The sequence below is a fragment of the Orussus abietinus genome, unplaced genomic scaffold, assembly GCF_000612105.2.
Source record: "Orussus abietinus isolate OABI.00-Male unplaced genomic scaffold, Oabi_2.0 scaffold22, whole genome shotgun sequence".
NCBI classification, from domain to species: Eukaryota; Metazoa; Arthropoda; class Insecta; order Hymenoptera; family Orussidae; genus Orussus; species Orussus abietinus.
Genome location: NW_019394596.1, coordinates 1,444,867 through 1,463,476, shown reverse-complemented (window position 1 = coordinate 1,463,476; position 18,610 = coordinate 1,444,867). Strand labels below are relative to the sequence as shown.

The 18,610-nt window shown below is 45.2% G+C and overlaps 2 protein-coding genes across 8 annotated transcripts; one reads left to right on the top strand and one right to left on the bottom strand.

The window, feature by feature from the left end:
• The first annotated feature begins 575 nt into the window (after positions 1 to 575).
• LOC105702011 (double-stranded RNA-binding protein Staufen homolog 2) lies at positions 576 to 7,011 on the top strand. 3 transcript variants are annotated; one of them, XM_023432824.1, is made up of 10 exons: positions 576 to 746; positions 1,352 to 1,432; positions 1,563 to 1,783; positions 2,732 to 2,940; positions 3,030 to 3,348; positions 3,485 to 3,696; positions 3,772 to 4,107; positions 4,183 to 4,720; positions 4,804 to 5,018; positions 5,088 to 7,011. In XM_023432824.1, exons 2-10 carry the CDS (start codon positions 1,377 to 1,379, stop codon positions 5,337 to 5,339), a joined length of 2,358 nt encoding a protein of 785 aa, XP_023288592.1. In that variant the 5' UTR covers positions 576 to 746; positions 1,352 to 1,376; the 3' UTR covers positions 5,340 to 7,011. The 3 variants fall into 3 exon arrangements, with proteins under 3 accessions (XP_023288592.1, XP_012284626.1, XP_023288591.1); XM_012429203.2 differs by having other exon boundaries at positions 576 to 782; positions 3,033 to 3,348; XM_023432823.1 differs by having other exon boundaries at positions 576 to 782.
• Positions 7,012 to 7,807: 796 nt separating this feature from the next.
• LOC105702014 (serine-arginine protein 55) lies at positions 7,808 to 18,404 on the bottom strand. 5 transcript variants are annotated; one of them, XM_012429210.2, is made up of 12 exons: positions 18,247 to 18,404; positions 17,219 to 17,345; positions 16,942 to 17,012; positions 15,269 to 15,364; positions 14,659 to 14,682; positions 14,453 to 14,509; positions 14,151 to 14,220; positions 9,894 to 9,967; positions 9,605 to 9,793; positions 9,233 to 9,358; positions 8,819 to 8,881; positions 7,808 to 8,658 (listed from the first exon to the last, which is right to left on the bottom strand). In XM_012429210.2, the coding sequence occupies exons 2-12, from the start codon at positions 17,342 to 17,344 to the stop codon at positions 8,520 to 8,522; spliced, it is 1,035 nt and encodes a 344-aa protein (XP_012284633.1). In that variant the 5' UTR covers position 17,345; positions 18,247 to 18,404; the 3' UTR covers positions 7,808 to 8,519. The 5 variants fall into 5 exon arrangements, with proteins under 5 accessions (XP_012284633.1, XP_012284635.1, XP_012284634.1 ...); XM_012429212.2 differs by lacking the exon at positions 15,269 to 15,364 and adding an exon at positions 15,394 to 15,474 and having other exon boundaries at positions 8,819 to 8,941; positions 18,247 to 18,402; XM_012429211.2 differs by having other exon boundaries at positions 8,819 to 8,941; positions 18,247 to 18,402.
• Positions 18,405 to 18,610: the final 206 nt, after the last annotated feature.

Below are 18,610 nucleotides of genomic sequence, written 5' to 3'. Positions count from 1 at the left end.
TAAATGCCATATATATCGCATAACTGAAATCACATTCCGCTTCACTGTATTTTGATAAATTTGGAACTAACGAAACTTTAACAAAACAAGGGTTGAATGATAACTAATAAATTGATTACTTATAAGCTTGAAGAAGCTTGTCTGTCTCGTTAAATCCGTTCCACGCTCAGCATGGACACGTGCTGCACGTTATCCGTTAGGCTCGGAGGTTATCCGCCGATTGAAAGAGCCGGCGCGTGAAAAGGAGAGGATCTCTGCTAAACGTGGTAGAATTTCTGTGGAGGGCCGCTAGGCGACAGCGGTTCGCGGCTAGCCGCGAACCGAGAGCAGCAGAGAGCAGCAAACTCGCCAAGTCTAGAGCGTTTCGCGGTACTAATCCGGGTGCGACCACCCGAGGCAGGAGGGACTCCGCGAGATCCCTCATTCTTTACTCTCCTCTCGTGTCCTTGTCCCACTCTTAGGTGGAACGAGCAGAAGCGAAACGGCTAGGTCTCCGAGGCGGTGGGGTAGGGGGCCGAGTGAAGCAGGGTAGGTAGGACGCGATTCGGACTCTGAGTGCTACCCGTGCTACCTTGGGCACCAACGGGCGGCACGGTGGTCGGCGAATTCACATCAAAATGGCCGCATTTTAGTCTACCAGGTCTACAGACTTGATTTTCTTTGCTGTTTGCCAATAGCCGTGAATAGGGCCTGACAGTGTTCGAAGAAGTATTATCGCCCGTTTCGCCGGAAATTTCTACGTCGAGGTAGCTGAAATTTTTCGCGAAATAGGACAAACTTAGGTAAGGAAACGCTCTCGGAGGATGCTTCTAGCCGGGCCAAGCCCATTGTGTATCGACTGATTTATTTGTAGATAATATCGCTTCTAAAACGATTAAACTACCTAGCGCTTATTGCTAAGTTAATTGGCCTCGATTTTAGGAGCGCAGCGTAATTCCTTGATGCTCGAAAGAATCGATCTGCCTACATTTTCGGCTCTTATTGGCTCGTCTCGAAGTCCGTTATAGCGTTGATCGACAACTGTGGAAAGTACCGCTATTGCGTTTTCTTCACAATTTCATCCTTGCGGGCATTTATCGGCAAACTCTCTTTTGCCGCGTTTTAAATTCTTTCGCATGGTGCATTATTGAAAAGTTTGCGTTACAGAATTTGCGGTGTCTTCCACAGAAACTAGTTTGAGAGGGAAACAGAACCTTATCTCGTAGGTCTCGTGTTTTGGGTTCTTTTTCTTACTCGATATTGAATTATACATACCAAAGGATATAATAAATATTCATTCAGGAAGGAAATGAAACCGTGTGTTTTTAAATTTGCTTATACATTTTGAATATTAATTTATCCATTTCTTTAGATTCTTCAGGGTGGATTTCGATACGATGTTACGGCATCAACATCACACGATGATGCAAAACCAATATGCAGAACCTAACAGGTTGGTGACCTCTTCATAAATCGATATGAAATAAGCTTTCTCAGTTTTGATAACTTTATATTTTTTATAATAAATAATCGATATAATTTATTAGTCGAGCCGAATCTAATGTTCTCGATTAATCGTACAGAGTAGGAGGACCGATGCGGCCCATGCAACCGCCAAACTTAGCTCTACCCCATCAACCGCCCCCACAAATGCAAACGCATCGAAATCTACATGGCCCCCATCACCAACATATACTGTCTATGCCCCCCCATCCACAGCAGCACGTGCACCAAATGCAACATGCCGGGAAACCCCATCGGAACCCGCGTCCGCCGTTGTTGATGGGTGGAAATTCACAAAATGGTAATGGCATGGTATTGTTTTCACGGCTTCTGATCGATAACATGCATTTCACGTACTTTTAACCTTCAAGAGCAATGTAATTTAACAAAGTTAATATTAGAGGTGAATCATTTTTGCCAATGCCCTTGCGGAGTACATTCATTTTGTTAGTTTATGAATGTTGTTAGTTTTAATATCATTTAGTTGGGTAGTAAAGCTATCGTTCCATAGTTACGTAGATCCGTTGCGCACTAAAGTATTCCATACTACAGGGAAATCAATGGTCTTTGTACAAATTTAGGTTGAGAAAAATAATTAGTGTTCTTCCTTTCATTCTAGGACTTGACTGTATAATACCACAGTAGAATTTAGTAAGTTTCAAGATCATGAAGATCACATTAGATTTTAACTGGAAAGAAATTTTAACCATTTTCTATGACTAAAGCTACTTTATAAAAAGAAAGTAGTATTTTAATCCAGCTTAACACCAGTACTGCACAGGGACACCGTGTTTTGTTAATATTGGGAACAAAATTACGAGGATTGTATTTAATTTTGTTAGCTCTGTACTACATTTTATCCGTGGTATTCTTGCTGTCCATCATAAATGGAGGACATTCGAAAATTCATCAGACAACCGTACATGTTGATATTGAAACACTGGAGATTTTGTTTGGATCATCAGGGTGCATCGAAGGTCTGTTGCGTTCCCTAGTCTATTGAATAATTTTCGGTCATTTAATTTATTACAGTTTTACGGGAAATCATCACTTTGTCATAGCTTTTACCTTTTAAACAGATAGCCTAGGGATGGTCTCAAATGCTTCTAATGTCTATATTTCTATATTTCCCCTCAGCAGTAGAAAGTACAAAAGAAAGACAATCTATTACCGCCAATCTTGTCTTTATATTTAATTACAAGTATTCGAAAATAAAAATTAACTCAATGCGTGTACCAAATTGGATTAGGCACCATGGTCAACGTTGGAATGAAAGAGCAGAACGTGGCGACTCTTCGCAATCAAAATATTCAGCAGACACAGTACGATACCCAACAAAACATTCAAGAACAACAACAACAGCAACAACAAAACAGTGAAAAAAACAAATCACCGACTAACGAAGACAAAGAAGAGTCGACGGACCAGAATCCTGAGGTTGCGGAGGAAAAAGGAAAGGTGAGAAATGAGTAAAAAGTTATAAATTATTCTATATTACCTTGGTAGAAGGACAAATGAGATCTGATTTCCCTTAACTCCTAATCAAGCAGGATCATGAAAACGTGACCAATTCAAACTTGGCAAACACGAAAGAAAAAACACCGATGTGTTTGGTGAACGAGTTGGCGAGATTTAACAAGATCCCACATCAGTACAGACTCACCAACGAACAAGGGCCGGCCCACAAGAAAGAATTCACCGTACTGTTAAGACTGGGAGAAGAAGAATACGTTGCTCAAGGACCTAGCATCAAAAAGGCTCAACACAGCGCCGCTGCGGAAGCCTTAGAGAAATCGTGGTATAAGACCCCACCACCTAAATCCGCAAGAACTATGAGAATCGGTCATCCTGGAAAGTGGCCTGCCGGTACGTATTAATATAGGGTAATCCGTACAATCTACCGAGTCCTTCCAAAGAAATCTTGCCAGAATCGGTACTTGAAAACATTTTGGTTCTCCGGTCGATATCGCCACGTACAAAGTTTCCCATTGTTCTATTCCAGGGCGTTTACCACCGACCGTTGAACTGAACACTCTGGCAATGAAAAGAGGAGAGCCTACGGTATACACATTTAGACACGCTCCGCCAGCAGCGCCGCAGCCTTTTGTCACTCACGGCTTTAATAACTTTCCACGAATTTACAATGCTCGCTATCCGACGTACAATCGCGGGTTTCATACCGAGCCCCAAGGACTGTATCTCGTCACCTTGAAGGTGCTACCCTTTGCCGTTTTTTAAAAACGTCGGGAAACGCGGCGGGTCGAGTATTTTATTCGAGGAATTTCACAGGTCGGAGAACGCGAATTTACCGGCAAAGGCATGACCGGTCAAACGGCTCGCCACGATGCAGCCAGTCGTGCCCTGGAACAATTGCGACAATTGCCGTTGCCGGAAGAAGCATCGAACACTTGCGCGGTTAGCGAGAACGGAACGGTCAGTGGAATCGACGACCCCAACGCCGAGCTGAAGAGCCCGGTGTCGCTTGTTCACGAGACGGCACTGAAACGCGGACTGCCCGTTAACTTCGAGGTCATCTACGAGACCGGAAAGCCTCACATTCGCACCTTCATGACCCGCTGTACCGTGGGAGAAAAGGTCACCGTTGGCGAGGGCTCCTCTAAGAAGGTAACGAACCTTTGTGGATACTTTGCGAGCCAGATTCTTGCTCGTGCCAGTTAAATACCCGTTTCGTATTCATAGGTATCCAAAAAACGCGCTGCCGAATTAATGCTAGAAGAACTAAAACGACTGCCCCCTCTGCCCGTGAACGTCCAAAATCGATCTCTGCAAAGATTGAAGCGCAAGCCGCCGGCAACCAAGAAGAAGCCCCGCAACCTGATCAAGGTTCTGGAGGAATCGCGTCCCGGGTCCGAAACCACCGAGGACGTCAATCCTATTTCTCGATTAGTCCAGATCCAACAGGGGAAGCGCGAACGAGACCCGGTATACAATTTAATCGAAGAAAAGGGTGCCCCCAGACGCCGAGAGTTCGTAATGGGGGTCACTCTGGGGAAGAATTTTGCTCAAGGATCGGGACCCAACAAAAAACTGGCCAAGAGGGCCGCCGCCGAGGCTCTCTTGGTCAAACTGGGGTACAACAAGCCGCAACCATTGCCCACGAAATCTTCCATCAAAACGGGAGACAGCGAGAACTCTACCACCGAGGGCAAGCCTAGGAAGGTTACATTTCTGGAAGACGAACGGCAGACCGAAAAGAAACAGCCTAACATTGTTGGAGGTGAGATATTTTTCTTTTTTTAATATAGCGTCCACGTCCACCGGTAAACGCGACGGCGCGATTGATGGGAATTTTCATAACAGGTACAACCGGTCGACAAATAGCTCCTGGACTGTTACTGGTAGACGGTGGACAAGAATCGAAGCTCATCGGTGGAGGGCCGAGTGTGCAGGTAGTCGCTGAGAAATTGCGCGGCCAGCAACAGCAACGCGCGTCACTGGGCTTGCCGCCAAAGGACCGACTCACGTATCTGGCTCAACTGCTAGGATTCCACGTCATGTTCACGGACTTCCCAAAGGTGTGTGCCCTTTAAGCGGTGACGATCTAGGAACGGTAACCGGTAAACCTCTTGCACTTTATTTCCCAGGCTCTCTACAAGGGATACCTGTCGCTCGTGTCGCTGAGCACCGATCCACCCCAGGTGTGCCACGGGCACGGACCGACCAAAAGTGCCAGTCGCGATCAGGCTGCTCTCACGGCCTTACGAACCCTCAGCAAGCTGGGTCTCGACAACGTTTCCCCAACCCAACCCAAAAAAGATAAAGGTGCGTCCGGGGACGGAATGCACGTCGGTAACCAAGTTAAGACCAACATGCTGAACGGCGCCGTCGACAAGTAACACCCCGGATCTTGACAAGTTGCATTCTACTGGCTGCTCGTCGGCCGAATACCAACCGTGGGAAGGCACGTCGACTTCGGAACCTGTACAAAACTGTCTTCTTCGTAGAGACATGAAGGACCAATATCGGAGTTTTTCATTTTCGCACGTTTAAACGTTAGTCCGATGATTCAGGAACGAACGGTTGGTGCTCGACCGGCGAACGCGGCGACTTGGGAAGGGAAAAAAAAAGTCTTCGAGGGCCAAATACGGCTTAAAATTCCCGAAGAGACGGGCACCTTGGGCGTCGGAGGTGTCTCTTTGAATGTTCGTAATATGGGAAAAATCCGAGATGAAATGCGGCCATCTTATAATTCGTCATTGACACGAATGCAAACTATATCTAATTACCTAACGCTGTCGCAACGATGGATCGAGAGACGATTGTACGATAATTTCGTCGGCACGGACTAAAGAGGCTTTACGCGGAATCATTTGTTTCGGCGAGACTGATTCTCGCTCATCTTTGACCTTGATCTTTCTTTTTTACACGTATATATATAGGGAAACGGATTTTAATAGGGAACTCGAATTTTGAGTTGCGACTCGACGCGAAGAGTAGCTAAAAATCAGGTGTACAGAAAATTTAAAAGACTCGAAGCGGCGAAGGGAGGAGGATAGGTAATTTGATGTACGTTATATTTCTGTCGTCCCCAATTTGCTTTTCCACGGGGCCTGGAAGCATTCTGGGGTGTATTCGCGTTAATGTCTTGTCACGCGTTAACGGACGAATGGGTATTGAAATTTTCAATAGCTTAACCTACCACCGAAACGTTCCTGCGTGGTGTTGGAAATTTCAATCGAGTCGAGCGAGTCTACACCCTCGACAGTTTGTCTCGCTGTGTCGCGAAAGTCGCCAAGTCGAAGCGAAGCTTTCTCCGGAAACGCGAAGATAACGGAAAATCGATGCAAGAAAAGAGAGGGAAAAAAAAAAGTGGCATATGATAATGGATCTAAGTAATTTTGGAGCTCGGCACAAGTTCTGGCCCGACGGGACGCGTTTACACACGTTACATTTTGGTTACTTCGTCCCGTAAAAGGTTTTTCCATTTTTACATCTCAGGGTTTCGTGCCGACGCTCCTCAATAATCCTACCTTATATTCATTATTCGTATTATATAGTCTGAAGAATATTGATTAAAAATTAAAATACCACGTTCACTTTCTCCCCCGCCCCCCGCCCCACCCGTTTTTTTTTTTTCGTTTTTTAAACTACGGTTTTCTTATTTTCCATCGAAGCATGACGAAGCTTAGTTCGGGTGTTTCAACGTTCATTTGCATTCTTTATTTTTCGTCGGTCTCTACGACTCGTCAGCCTTATCAGTTCGTTAACAGTTCACTCGGGAACGTGAGTCGATGAATGTTCCTTTTTTCCCAGATATCGCTTCATAGCTCTTAGGAGGGCTGTCACTCGGACAACGTTCGTTACTGTAACTTTTAGCGATAGGATACAATACCGACAAATAGTTGCGCGTCCCGGGGGCGAGGAGAAAAAGCTTTACAGAATTTTGGAGGTGAATCTCGTGCGTTTAATTTTCATTAATTTCGCCGCTCTCTCGTTACGAAGGCCAATAACGCTATTGGGATTTTCTCGTTGCTGGGAATTTCGAGAACGTCGCGGCGAAAAAAAAAATGAGACTCGTCGCTTTTCCGACTTTTCAGCAATTATTTGAAATCTAGGTATATCCCACTTTCGACGTACGCATCCAGGGGTGAAATTCGGAGCTAACTCCAGAACCCTGGAGAGAGAGAGCAACGGCGAATAATTATTTCTTACACTTCGTCAGTTCACCCCCTAAATTCTGAAGAGCTTTAGAAATCGCCCCCCGAATCCCAGTCCTGATTTACTCGGACGATGTCACGCGTGGACGGAATATCACTAGACACGACACGTTATTAAACCACATTTCACGAGGCAGGATATTTGGGAAAAATGAATTCAGATGCGATATAGTTTTAAAGGCGATGCAAAATGAGAAACGTTATTTAAGTATTATTTTACATGTAATGGTCGCTACCCTGCGCAAAAAAGAAATAAACGAAGGATAGGAAGAAAAAGAAAGGCCCCCCCGAGAGGTTTCATTGCGTCGAGAACGATTCTACTAAAATGACATTACAGAAATATATATATATATATATATTAAAAGTGCGCGTGCGTACCACCTAAAACCGAGAGCTGCGTTATAAACGACGCCCTAAGCTTTCCTCGCAAAGTGTACGCTCGTTGTCGACGTCTCGTCGATATAACGAAAACCAAGGTATCCCCGATAAAATTGCGTATAAGTAACGCATATCGGCACGAGAATTTGTTACAAGAAACCCGAAGGAATGAAAGGCACCGATACCGATATAGCAGCATGGCAATAAGTTTCTCCTAGCCGAAGGGACGAATTTTTCGGAGCAAGAGTTTCGATGCAGCAACAACGGAATCACGAGGTTCCACTGCTGGCCCGTTTATTGATAAGAATTACCTCAGATTAAATACACGTCACATATCGTCATCCTCTTACAATATAATGTAATCCATTCGGAATATATACAAAAAGCCATTACAAGGGAATTCCTATGTTAATACGGCGATACATCGAAAACGTGTAGAGTCCGTTCGAGGTACGAATGATGAAGAGACCTTACCACCTAAATGCGTGCGGTGTCGGTCGTCGTCGAATCGCGTGTCCCGTGATAAGGAAAAACTGTCCGCGCACCCACTCCCATAAAACGAGACCAACGTCCCGAGTTCAATCTAATGAAAAATGGGGGGGGGAAAAAAACACAAACGAGCAACGCATCTAGACGTTTGGTCATAAGGTGAAATCGTCCGTTTCCACGTTCCGAGCGTACACACTCTCTCGCCTACGTCGATGCTTATTCTTCTTTTGTTTCTAATTCCCTCGAAATCGCGTCCCCGCCAAAAAGAAGGTTCCACTTCGCGAGATTCGCGAAATCCATGTAGCCGCGAATTATTTGTCAATCATTGAGGGGGATGGGAAACTTGTCGCGGGTAAGACGGACTTTTCTCGACTGTAATCAATGTGTGTAAAAAAGAAAAGGGAAAAAAAAAAGAGAGAGAGAAGGGAAAAGCGATCGAAAGAACGGCCTTCGATCGCGTTCTTCCGAGAGGTCGATGGGTTCTCATTGCCTTCAATCGTCCTTTTTGTTGTCCGGCGACTTGTCCCCATTTATGGGCGAGCGGGAACGACTGCGACTTTTGCTGTGCTTCGGGCTGCCGGATCGCGATCTGGATCGGGCACCCCTCGATCGTTCCCGACTGGATCTGTCCCTGTGAAGCGGCCAAAGAATCGTAAAAACATGAGTTAAGGCAGTAGCGCAACACTGAATAGCAAAGGCACCTCGCCGTCCAGGCTACTCCCAACATGTAATCATTGCCGAAGTATCTCGTTAACTTTCCTACCGAACTGGTGAGATCTTAAGGCACTTACTTCGAGGGAGACTTGGCTTTGGACTTGGACTGCGACCTGGACTTCGACCTCTCAATCTTGGACCTAGAACGAGATCTGGATTTGGAGTTTGACTTAGATTTCGACTTTGAGCGGTCTCTTGATCTGCAAAATCATATGTTCGAATCAGAAGAAGATCGGACCCACCAACGGAGTTTATGACGTAGGTGAATCCGACGTTTACATTGCGAGGGACGGGGGGGGGGGGGGGCGAACGAGGTTTCAAAATTAACGAGACGAACTATAGGACCGACATCGCGTTAAAGGTTGACAAAAAGTGACTCCTCGGATGATCTAAAGGAGCGATTAACGTAATATGTCATAGGATCGATGGGAGCTTCGGCCAAGAAATGAAATAAAATAATGTATAAGCGTACGCATGGCCGCGATGCTTACTTGGATTTGGAGCGAGAGCGGCTACGGTCGGGAGACTTAGATTTGGACTTCGATTTGGATTTCGAGTGCGCCCTTGACTTGGAACGACTGCTGCGACGGCTGCGACTGCGAGAGCTGCGTCGACTCCTGGGACAAACGAGAGAGACAAATAATTAATATCTTCTTAGCTCCTCTTCCACCTACGATTTACCTACGGTACGCTCCAGGATTGCAAGCCTTCGAACGTGCGGTTAGAAATTATTTTTAAAGAGAGCAGATATCACCAGACGTCCCAAAGACTCTAGAAACAGCGACGATCGACCAGAGAAAGGAGACGAATAAAAAGAAATAATACAAGGGACAACTTTTAGCTCCCTGGCGGGCAAACAGTACCTGGAGCGGGATCGAGAACGACGTCGGGATCGAGATCTTGATCTTGATCGCGACCTCGAGCTCGAAGATCGCGAGCGACGTCCACGTCTCTTGTCTTCTATCAGTCTGATTCTGCGTCCATTCAGCTCGGTATCGTCCAGTTTGTCGATCGCATTCTTCAGGTCCGAATACGTGGCAAACTCGACAACCCTGAAAATAAACTCGGTTAACCCCTGCCACTGGAAGCAACAATTTAATTTCCCCCCATCGGGGATATGATCTATATTAAATTACATAAAAGTTCTCTCACCCTTCGTTCCTTCGTTGTTTGTGCGCATCCGCGTATGTAACTTCGCCGGCTTGTCTCATGTAATCCTTTAAATCCTAGGTATCACGTAAAACTCTGAGTTAGTAGATGGCAACGCAAGGTCGAGCCGCGTTAACGTTAATTTAATTAATCGCAATAAGAGAAAATGTACTACGTTGTGTTCCTAATTGAAATTAACGCGGATATTAGAACTGACACTGTGCACTCGTACGTAATTGTATCCGTCAAACGAGATATATATATATCCATCCTACCAATGAAAGCCTACACCTGTATCGTTAAGAAGTCTACGTAAGTTACACGTGTTACAGTTAACACGACAGCAGAATGTGTTTGCGTGTGCTCGAATTTAGTATCGACAAACGAAGCAACCTTTCTTTATATGCAATTCAATCTTCGGAGAGACACATAAGAGATACATCGATCCTTTGCCCAGGACTGTTCTGCGGAGTGGAGCGAGTCCAAATGTTAACACTCAAAGGAAAAATATATAACGAGCGACTTAAAGCCACCATCGACTCGTCTGAAACCCTATCATCTCGCCCCATCTCCGCAAAGCAGCTAACATTTTACTTCAACTTATCATCCTACGCGAATATCTTGAAAATTTTCCATCGTCGACATAGACCAATCGTTACTCTAAAGTAACCAATAATTCGATGGATCAAATTAATGCCAACTAAGCGAGAGCGCGATACGAAGAGAAGCCCAAAAAATAAGCGTTTCCTCGACTAACTACTAACTGACGTTTAAAATCTAGAATCTAGGATTGCCCGTCGGAATCAATAGAAACGCAGCATTTAACGTTTGACTTTACATTCGTTTACCTACAAAGCCACTACCACTAAAACTCGGAATCGCCCTCTTCTCCAGTTTTACTCAACATTCGCAAGGTTAAAACGTAAACTCTAAAATAAAATGTTACTTCTAAGTAAAAAAAAAAAAAAAAAAATAAATAAAAAAGATATCCCGTGTACTCGCGCGCATTCCTCCCAATACTTCCGGCCTAGAATCTGGAGATTAAACTACTTCCTCAACGCGTACCTAGACTCGCATCGCAATGAATCTCCCCCTCGGATCCTTTTTTTAACCGCGAACCCGTAAAAACGGAGCAATCAAAATTATCCCAAACAAAAAATATCCCTGGTCCATAAACCTGCGACAAGACGCGCAAAGCACACGGAGGATCGAAGCAGATAACGTCGACACCAAGATAACACCTTATGTATAAACGACAAGGTCTGAAGCCGGAAGCAGCGATATCACTCTCGACCTAATCGTCATCTTTGGAGGAAGGGATGACCCGTCGAGCCTTGCAACGTCTTTCAGGCCATCGGGGGCGAAAGCGGGTACACAGTTCCTCGTATAACATCGGTCTAGGTATCCAGGTCGAAGCCTTTCCCTGCCAACGGGTTCCGTCTTCCTCTAGGCGATCCTTCCGGAGCAGGGTACCAGGAGATAATCCATCGGGGGTGCCGGGCGTTCCTCCCTTAGGTATCGGGCAATAGGCATTCTCTCCCCTTTTCCGGTCCATCCGATCGTATCTATCATCGTCATCGTCGTCATAGCCATCATCGTCATCATCGGGTAGGCGATGTTCGCCCTCAGGTGGGAGCCGGGTACGGCTTTGCGTAGAGGGTAGGTCAGGGATGTCGAGGCCTCTCGAGCTAGCGATTAAGTTCGCCGTTCGTCAGCTTTCTAAAACCGGGTCGATCTCGTCCGTTCCTATCCCTGTTCTGCAATACCGGCCAACGACGACAAGAGTCGGTGCTTAAATCGTTAACCAGATTATAAAGAGGCATCGAAATTGTCTTGCATAAAGAAAAGTTGACCCCGCGAAATGGCGGCAACCTCTACGGGGGGAGCAACGGAAAAAAAGGAGAGAGAAATAAAAAAAAGTATTTAAAAAAAAAAGAAAAAAATAAGGGAATCTACCGCGAGCCAACGGAGAGCGCCGCGACGCGACTCTCGCCGCGTCGAGGAGGTGCGACTCTTTGGGCGGCTTCACGCGGAGAAAAAAAAAAAAAATAGAGATCCCGAGAGATATCTAATTTCGAGCACAGAGGGCAGAGTTAGTGGTTAATTCTCCTCTCCTCTCGTTCGTACGTATCTCCGCGAGCACCGGCCGCGCGTTTTTATCCCACGCTGTCCGAGGAGACGACGCTTCCTTCCACGTAGACCACGACGTAGGGTATTATAGACGAGAGTGTACGGACGCGTTAAATGTACTCGGACGATATATATGTATATATATATGCGAATATCGATGAATATTGAATATATATAAATATATATCCGAAGTGTGATACTATATAGATTACGTCTATAAGTGAGAAGGTAGATATATACATATATCTAAAGAGTACACTCGGTTAAGGTGACGCATTTACCTTGGGCCCAGGCACCACCTTGCTTACGGACAGAGAGAAAGCCCAGACACACGGTGCTTGCTCGGGTCGAACGGATCAGTGTGGCGTAGACGCGGATGCGTGCGGTTCGAGATCGGCCCGTGTGTTCGTGCCCTCACGGGTGGCCGCTGCCTGATTTAATAGACGGCTAGGCTCGGTGTCGGCACCGCTAGCGATACCAGTCGTTCTTGTAGTGCCAGTAGTTATGACATAAGTGGTACAAGTGGTAAAAGAGTCACAGGAAGAGATGGAAGACAGAGAAGAAGGCAGAGTCGGGCAGCGTCGCCGAGGCGCGTTCCTCCTCCTCGTGGCTCGGGGTACCAGGAGGGGGCGGCCGTCGATTCGGTCGTCGTCCGGTCCGGGTCCGATCGAGGCGCCGATCGGCGACGCTGCCGGCGGGGGAACCGGTGACGAAGCGGCGGGATGGCGACGAGACGGTAGCGTGAAAATGGCGGTGAAGCGAGAGCGGGGGAGGTAGTACGATGGCGGTGAGACTCGTCGGCGAAGAGTGTATTCGTTGCGATACTCCGTGGTAACGATGCCAGGTAACGGCCGTAACGAAGAAGGTAGAACCGGGTGGACGGCTTCCCAACGGGCACGGCGTCGTGGCGAGAGGATCGCAGAGAGCGTTAACGACCTATCCGCCAGGGTCTCTCGCTAGGTCTCACTAGGTTTCACTAGGTTTCACTAGGTTTTCACCGCGTTTCCCAGGATAGGCGGCGGTAGTAGCGGGCAGGCGGGCGGTAGGTGCACCCAGTGGTTCGCGGCTCTCCCTCTCCCTCTCTCCCTTTCTTTCTCTCTCTCTCTCTTTCTCTCTCTCACCCGGACACCTCGGAAACCAACCTGGTGCCACTTGACCTCAAGGAGGGCCCCTCGCGTGCATCGTCATCTCTCTATCATCGCGCATCATCGGTCTATTGGCCCTACCGGTCACCCCTCCACGGCGAAGAGGACATGGCTCTTCGGAAAGAACATCAATTTTATTGTTTTTCTCAACTGCTGGCCGAACGTAAATTAAATGATAAACAGATAAAGCAATCGATCGAAGAATTGACTATCGATCGACCGAGAACGACACTACTCGTATCAAAAGGCAACCAATTATCGAAAAAGACAATTAACGGCCGCGAAATGTAAATTGATCAAGTAAGACTTGGGTCGTCGGTGGCATTGCCCTCTAGACTGTCCGCGTCCAGGCGTATCGCTCGTCTCGAGAGTGGGAGACCTCGAGGATGGTTAAAACCGCCTCCTGGTATTTCCCCCACGGTCCGTAGGTCCCGATTCCTCCTCCTTCCTCGTAATAGCCCTCTTTCGCTCGCATAGGTCCTTTCGCCCAGTTCCTCGGCTCCGTCCAAGTGCATAGGTACCCCTCTTCTCGGCTCGACCTCTCCTCCGTCGATTTATCGAGTATTCGTCCCCTGCTCCTCCTCTCCTAGGCTCCGTCCAAGGTCGCGTGCATCCGTTACGGCGCCTCTTTTTTTATGCCTCTTTTCCCTTTGCTCTCGTATATCGCTTCATCGACAGTTCTTACTACAGACATCGTTTCTTCCCTATTGCCACAGACTTACTTGATCAAAATGTACATCTTTCGACTCGACCCGAAGATCGTTTCCGCGGATAAACGAACTTAAAAGAAAAGAAAAACCCAATAGAAACCATTAAATACTAAGAATGGCGTCCATGAGTTCGATTCGACTCGATAAACGACGTTAAGGGTACGAGTACCGTGCGAGGAATTGACTTAATTTTTCTTTTAAACTCGAGCAGCAATCAAGCTCATGGAAATACTGTTATGCGAGTTTAAGGGGCAAAGGGTGACATCGTAACTTACCTGCCAGCTGACTCGGCTCGACAAATTCTCTACGGTGAGACGGTATTCCGTCCGGGTCGGCGGTCCGTATCTAAAAGAGAAGAAATCCGATTAAATCACCCGCCGTAATCATCGTCCTAGAGTAATGCAGGTTTGTCTTGGACCTGACTTAACGTCGATGCAAGAAAGGAAATCATGAACGAAAGAAAAAAAAAAAAAAAGAGTTATATAAGTTGACGCGAGGTAGTAACACCACCAACGGAAAAGATTAAAATTAATAGGACGTAGTTGTATCGTTAAAGCGTAACATTAGATGTATGTACCTGGGCAATGATTGCTTGTAGCTAGATGCAGTCCTTGTGTTTCTGTTCACACTATCTCTGCAAAAAGGGATGTCATGTGAACAGAAATAACGGAACGGTGATTAAGTCTTCGCAAATAACTACAGATCTGCACTCATTGCTCAGGCATACGATCAATCACCTGTTCCAATCGAATCAAATCTACTGTAAATGCAGCAATAGCGTACCTGTCGTGTCGCATATCGTCTCGGCTGTAACAAACCAATACAGAAAACATATCTATTAGTCGCCAATTACATCTCATCGCCTCTCACTCTCTCGCTCGTCGACGAGCTACCCGGAGTCTCTTTCGCTCGTAGGTAGCGAGGACCATTTTGGGAAGGCACGTGGTACCAGGCAGCTCGATGTTAACGTATCGTTATCGTTAGGCCGACGACGCGACTTACTCGGGAGAGCAGTCAAATCCAAGACAACCAATTTAGAAAAATAGTTATATACCATTCGGGCGAACCAACTTATCTCCCGGTAAGAGACAAGCTGGTCGCGCCCGATCGTTCGTCGCTATGCTTCTAAAGTACGGTTTCGTCTTATTCGACGTTACACCGTTCCCCGTTAAAAGTGGACGTACGAACTCGTAGACGGTCCGTTCCGCGCGCTCGCGTGTCCAGTTAACATACGTCTAGAATTTCCAAGCCTTCCTCGAGAACGCGAAACGTCGACCACGTGTCGACAAGTTTGCACGTCCTTAGTACACATCCCGAGTGATCTGGTTTCGCAGGGGAGAAGGGGGATTATAATCGGATCGATAAAATAAAAAAAAAGGATAGCGTGTCTTACGCAGATCGCCTCGAGTCCCCATAACCACCACGGGAGTCACCATAGCGCCACTGGTCACTACCCCTAGGTGTCCCCCGGGCCCTCTCTACAGTAATTCTGTAACAAGACACATTGGATATGCTTACTTGTCTCTCCAGGAGCGTGAGCGCCCGTAGCCACGGTCGCCTCGCCTCCCTGAAACACCCCGTGCTATCTCCACCGCCACTCTGAAACACACCCAACAAAACCCCGCCTAAGTCCACGACTGATTCTTCCGCTAAACCTGCTTCCCACCTCCATTTCTTTCGTAGCTCCCGGCTTTTCCCTCCTCGGCTATCGAAACATTGCCCGTCTCTTTTATTAATTACCCCGCTAACCTACCTCCCGCTTGATCATTATTAAAACCCCCTCAAAGATTCGCTGCCTCATCGAATTATCGCTATTAGAAAGCGCGCGCATTTAAAACGAGATCAGCTGTAAACCCGGCATCATGAGGCAATGGATCTATCCGATGGTATTAAAAAACATTGCTGCATAAAATCGGTACACGTCATTATATCGTTTCATTCAAATAGCTAACGGAGAAGTTGTATAAAAAAAAACATCAATATTCACCATCATTTAGATGAGGTTATTTCAGATATAATTTGTCATGAAATATATGATAGGCGATATTCCTGGATATAAAGTCATCGATCTATGTGAATGTAATAATCGCGACGAGACATAACGAATATCAGATGAATCTTGCAGTTAATTAATTCGTTTCTTCATCGGGGAATTGATGGTAGTAGTTCAAAATGGCGGCTAGCTGTGTCAATATCGAGGTGAATATCAACTTAAATCATTGTACGTTTTCATTTTCGGGTGATCAAACAGCATCTGAGTTCTGGTTAAATACCAAAATGCTATTGGATTAACTACGTTAAAAATTATTCACAAGCAATTCTCAAGTACTAAATGTTACTCGATCGTGTATGGTTTGCTCTCGTGAATTCATTTTAACGAGTATGCCTTTAAGAAAGCTAATCATAATTACAGGACCACGGTTATCTTCTATATTTAAAAAAAAATATATGCAAAGTACTGGAAAAAAACTGTTGAAATTTATGAATCTCTTTTAAATGCACCCATCAGAATAAAACACGTTTCAGGGTAACATTTTATGGAATTTAAATAACATTTCCTCAACATTAATATCTATAACTACATTTAACCGTCGATGCTGCCGTTCCTGTAAAATACAATTACACTTCTTTATAAAAGTATTCATAATTCTAAAACTCAGACTTTGATTGACTAGCTCGAAAATTCATCAGATCACTCATCAATTTTTCTCCATTATACCACAAACGCCCCCAGTCATTACCAAAACACCACCATATCGTGCATAAGCATACATCTCGAGCAACTGACATAGCTACGTCATAAGTACTATTTAAAATTAAGCGTTGTTAGTACATGGTCAAGCGTTTGCAAAGAAAATAATGAGTATGTTTTGATACCGACGACCAGTTCAGAGAAGCTTTGTAATTTAGCTGTATTAATAATGTAATGGAAAAAAAAAAAATAAGCATGTGTTGTAATATTATGAATACAACTTGACCGTGCATAACCATTTCTACCTCATACAACAAAAAATTCAAACAATGCATATATATACACCTGCAAGATACATATCTGGTCTGAATTACCTTTCTCCTAAAAGCTCCTTTCCATTAAGCTCATAGACGGCATCATCTGCATCCCGATAATCATCAAATTCCTAGAAAACAAACAATTTCCTTAGCCCGTTGGAACAAAATAGGTGTCTAGCTAAACGTAAAGTAGTAAATTCATCATTTGTGTCTGATGCCGATTTATCTCCATAAAAGAGAATATTTCTTTCATATACTAGAAATTATATTAACCTTAAAAACACTTAAACATTATGAATCATGTTGACTTCCTAAATTTAAAACATATACTTACAACAAAGCCGTAGCCATTCTTGATAAGCACATCGCGGAATCTCCCATAACCTCTGAAAAATCTCTCAAGGTCTCTTTCCCTGGTGCCGTATGGAAGTCCACCGACATAGACCCTTGTCCCTACCATACTGTAAAGAAAAGAAAGAAAAAACAATTGTATTACCCTAAACTTACCCTGAAAGCAAATCGATTCTTCATAACAACCTCATTGATTTTACCATATTTCCAAAAGAACTTTTCAAGATTATGCTTTCGCCCCCCATACATTTATCCACCAATGAATATTCCGATACTCATTCTTAAAGAGAAGTATAGGTCACGAGTGTTCACTTCATTATACAATTTAAAAACTAATGACCTTGAAAGATACAGGTACCGATACCGTTCAAGTCACAACGTAACTAATTACATATGACTTGTACTTTTATAAAATGTACGCAAGTAAATAATTTAGATTCACGTTCTTTTTACGAGAAATTTTGATGAAAAAAATGGCGGGCTCGCGCACTGAGCCGGCTTCTCTAACCATTGCTTAACGCCGCGTTATGGATTGCAGAAATATTGGTAAATAGCAATAAGGGCGGAACTGGAAATCAGGAAACAACGGACGTCTTATTCGAACGAGCGACACTTTAAACCACGTATTCCCTCGATCTGTTTATCTCGATTGTTCCTGCTTGCTAAATAATTCGAAAACCAGAATTATAACCTCAATCGCGGTACAAGACCGTGGGCACGCGCGCTTACCGTTACGCCCGATTTGGACCGAGTATTCGTATGACGTGGAACGTAATGTCCGCGATGCTGCACGATATCGATGCAGGTAATGCTTTCTCGTTTGTAAATATTCGATTTAACGTTCAAGGAGTGGTGATAACAAAATGGAAAATTCCGGAAAACCGAAGCCCCAAGGATCGCATTAAAGTATAGGGAGATGGAACGCGATGTCGAGGATCGAAGAAAGGTTGCATTCCCGGTTCTCTCGCTACACGATAAAAATGAATGGTTTGTAATCGTATACTAACTCACCTGAACAGTCGAGAATTGAAGCACGCTCGTTATACTCTTTCTCGACAGTAATTTTCGCAGCGTAACTACAGAAATTACTAGAACGAATAACAATCGGCGTCTAAGCCAAGAGGCAATATGGCGAGGCCGTAACGACGGAAACAATACGGGGCACACTCGACCAACTTCACGGAGGAGTCGGGGCTTAATCTCCACCTCAGGCACACCAGAGACGCGTACCTCGGTCATTTCCGACTATCCTCGACTATCTCCGGAATCCGATGTTTGCCTTGCTTTCTTTGCTTACCTGTTTAACCGCAATATGAACATTATTATTATTCATTCAATCCCAAAAATTCTTATTTAAATTCGTGTATTTCTCTGA

Coding starts and splice junctions, on each gene's coding strand:
- LOC105702011 (XM_023432824.1), top strand. CDS start 1,377: ATGTTACGGCATCAACATCACACGATGATGCAAAACCAATATGCAGAA. Junction 3,349..3,484: donor TCCTGGAAAGTGGCCTGCCG/GTACGTATTAAT, acceptor GTTCTATTCCAG/GGCGTTTACCACCGACCGTT. Junction 4,721..4,803: donor ACAGCCTAACATTGTTGGAG/GTGAGATATTTT, acceptor TTTTCATAACAG/GTACAACCGGTCGACAAATA.
- LOC105702014 (XM_012429211.2), bottom strand. CDS start 17,344: ATGGTAGGGACAAGGGTCTATGTCGGTGGACTTCCATACGGCACCAGG. Junction 17,013..17,218: donor AGAATGGCTACGGCTTTGTT/GTAAGTATATGT, acceptor TTTGTTTTCTAG/GAATTTGATGATTATCGGGA. Junction 9,359..9,604: donor CGTTCTCGATCCCGCTCCAG/GTACTGTTTGCC, acceptor CGTTTGTCCCAG/GAGTCGACGCAGCTCTCGCA.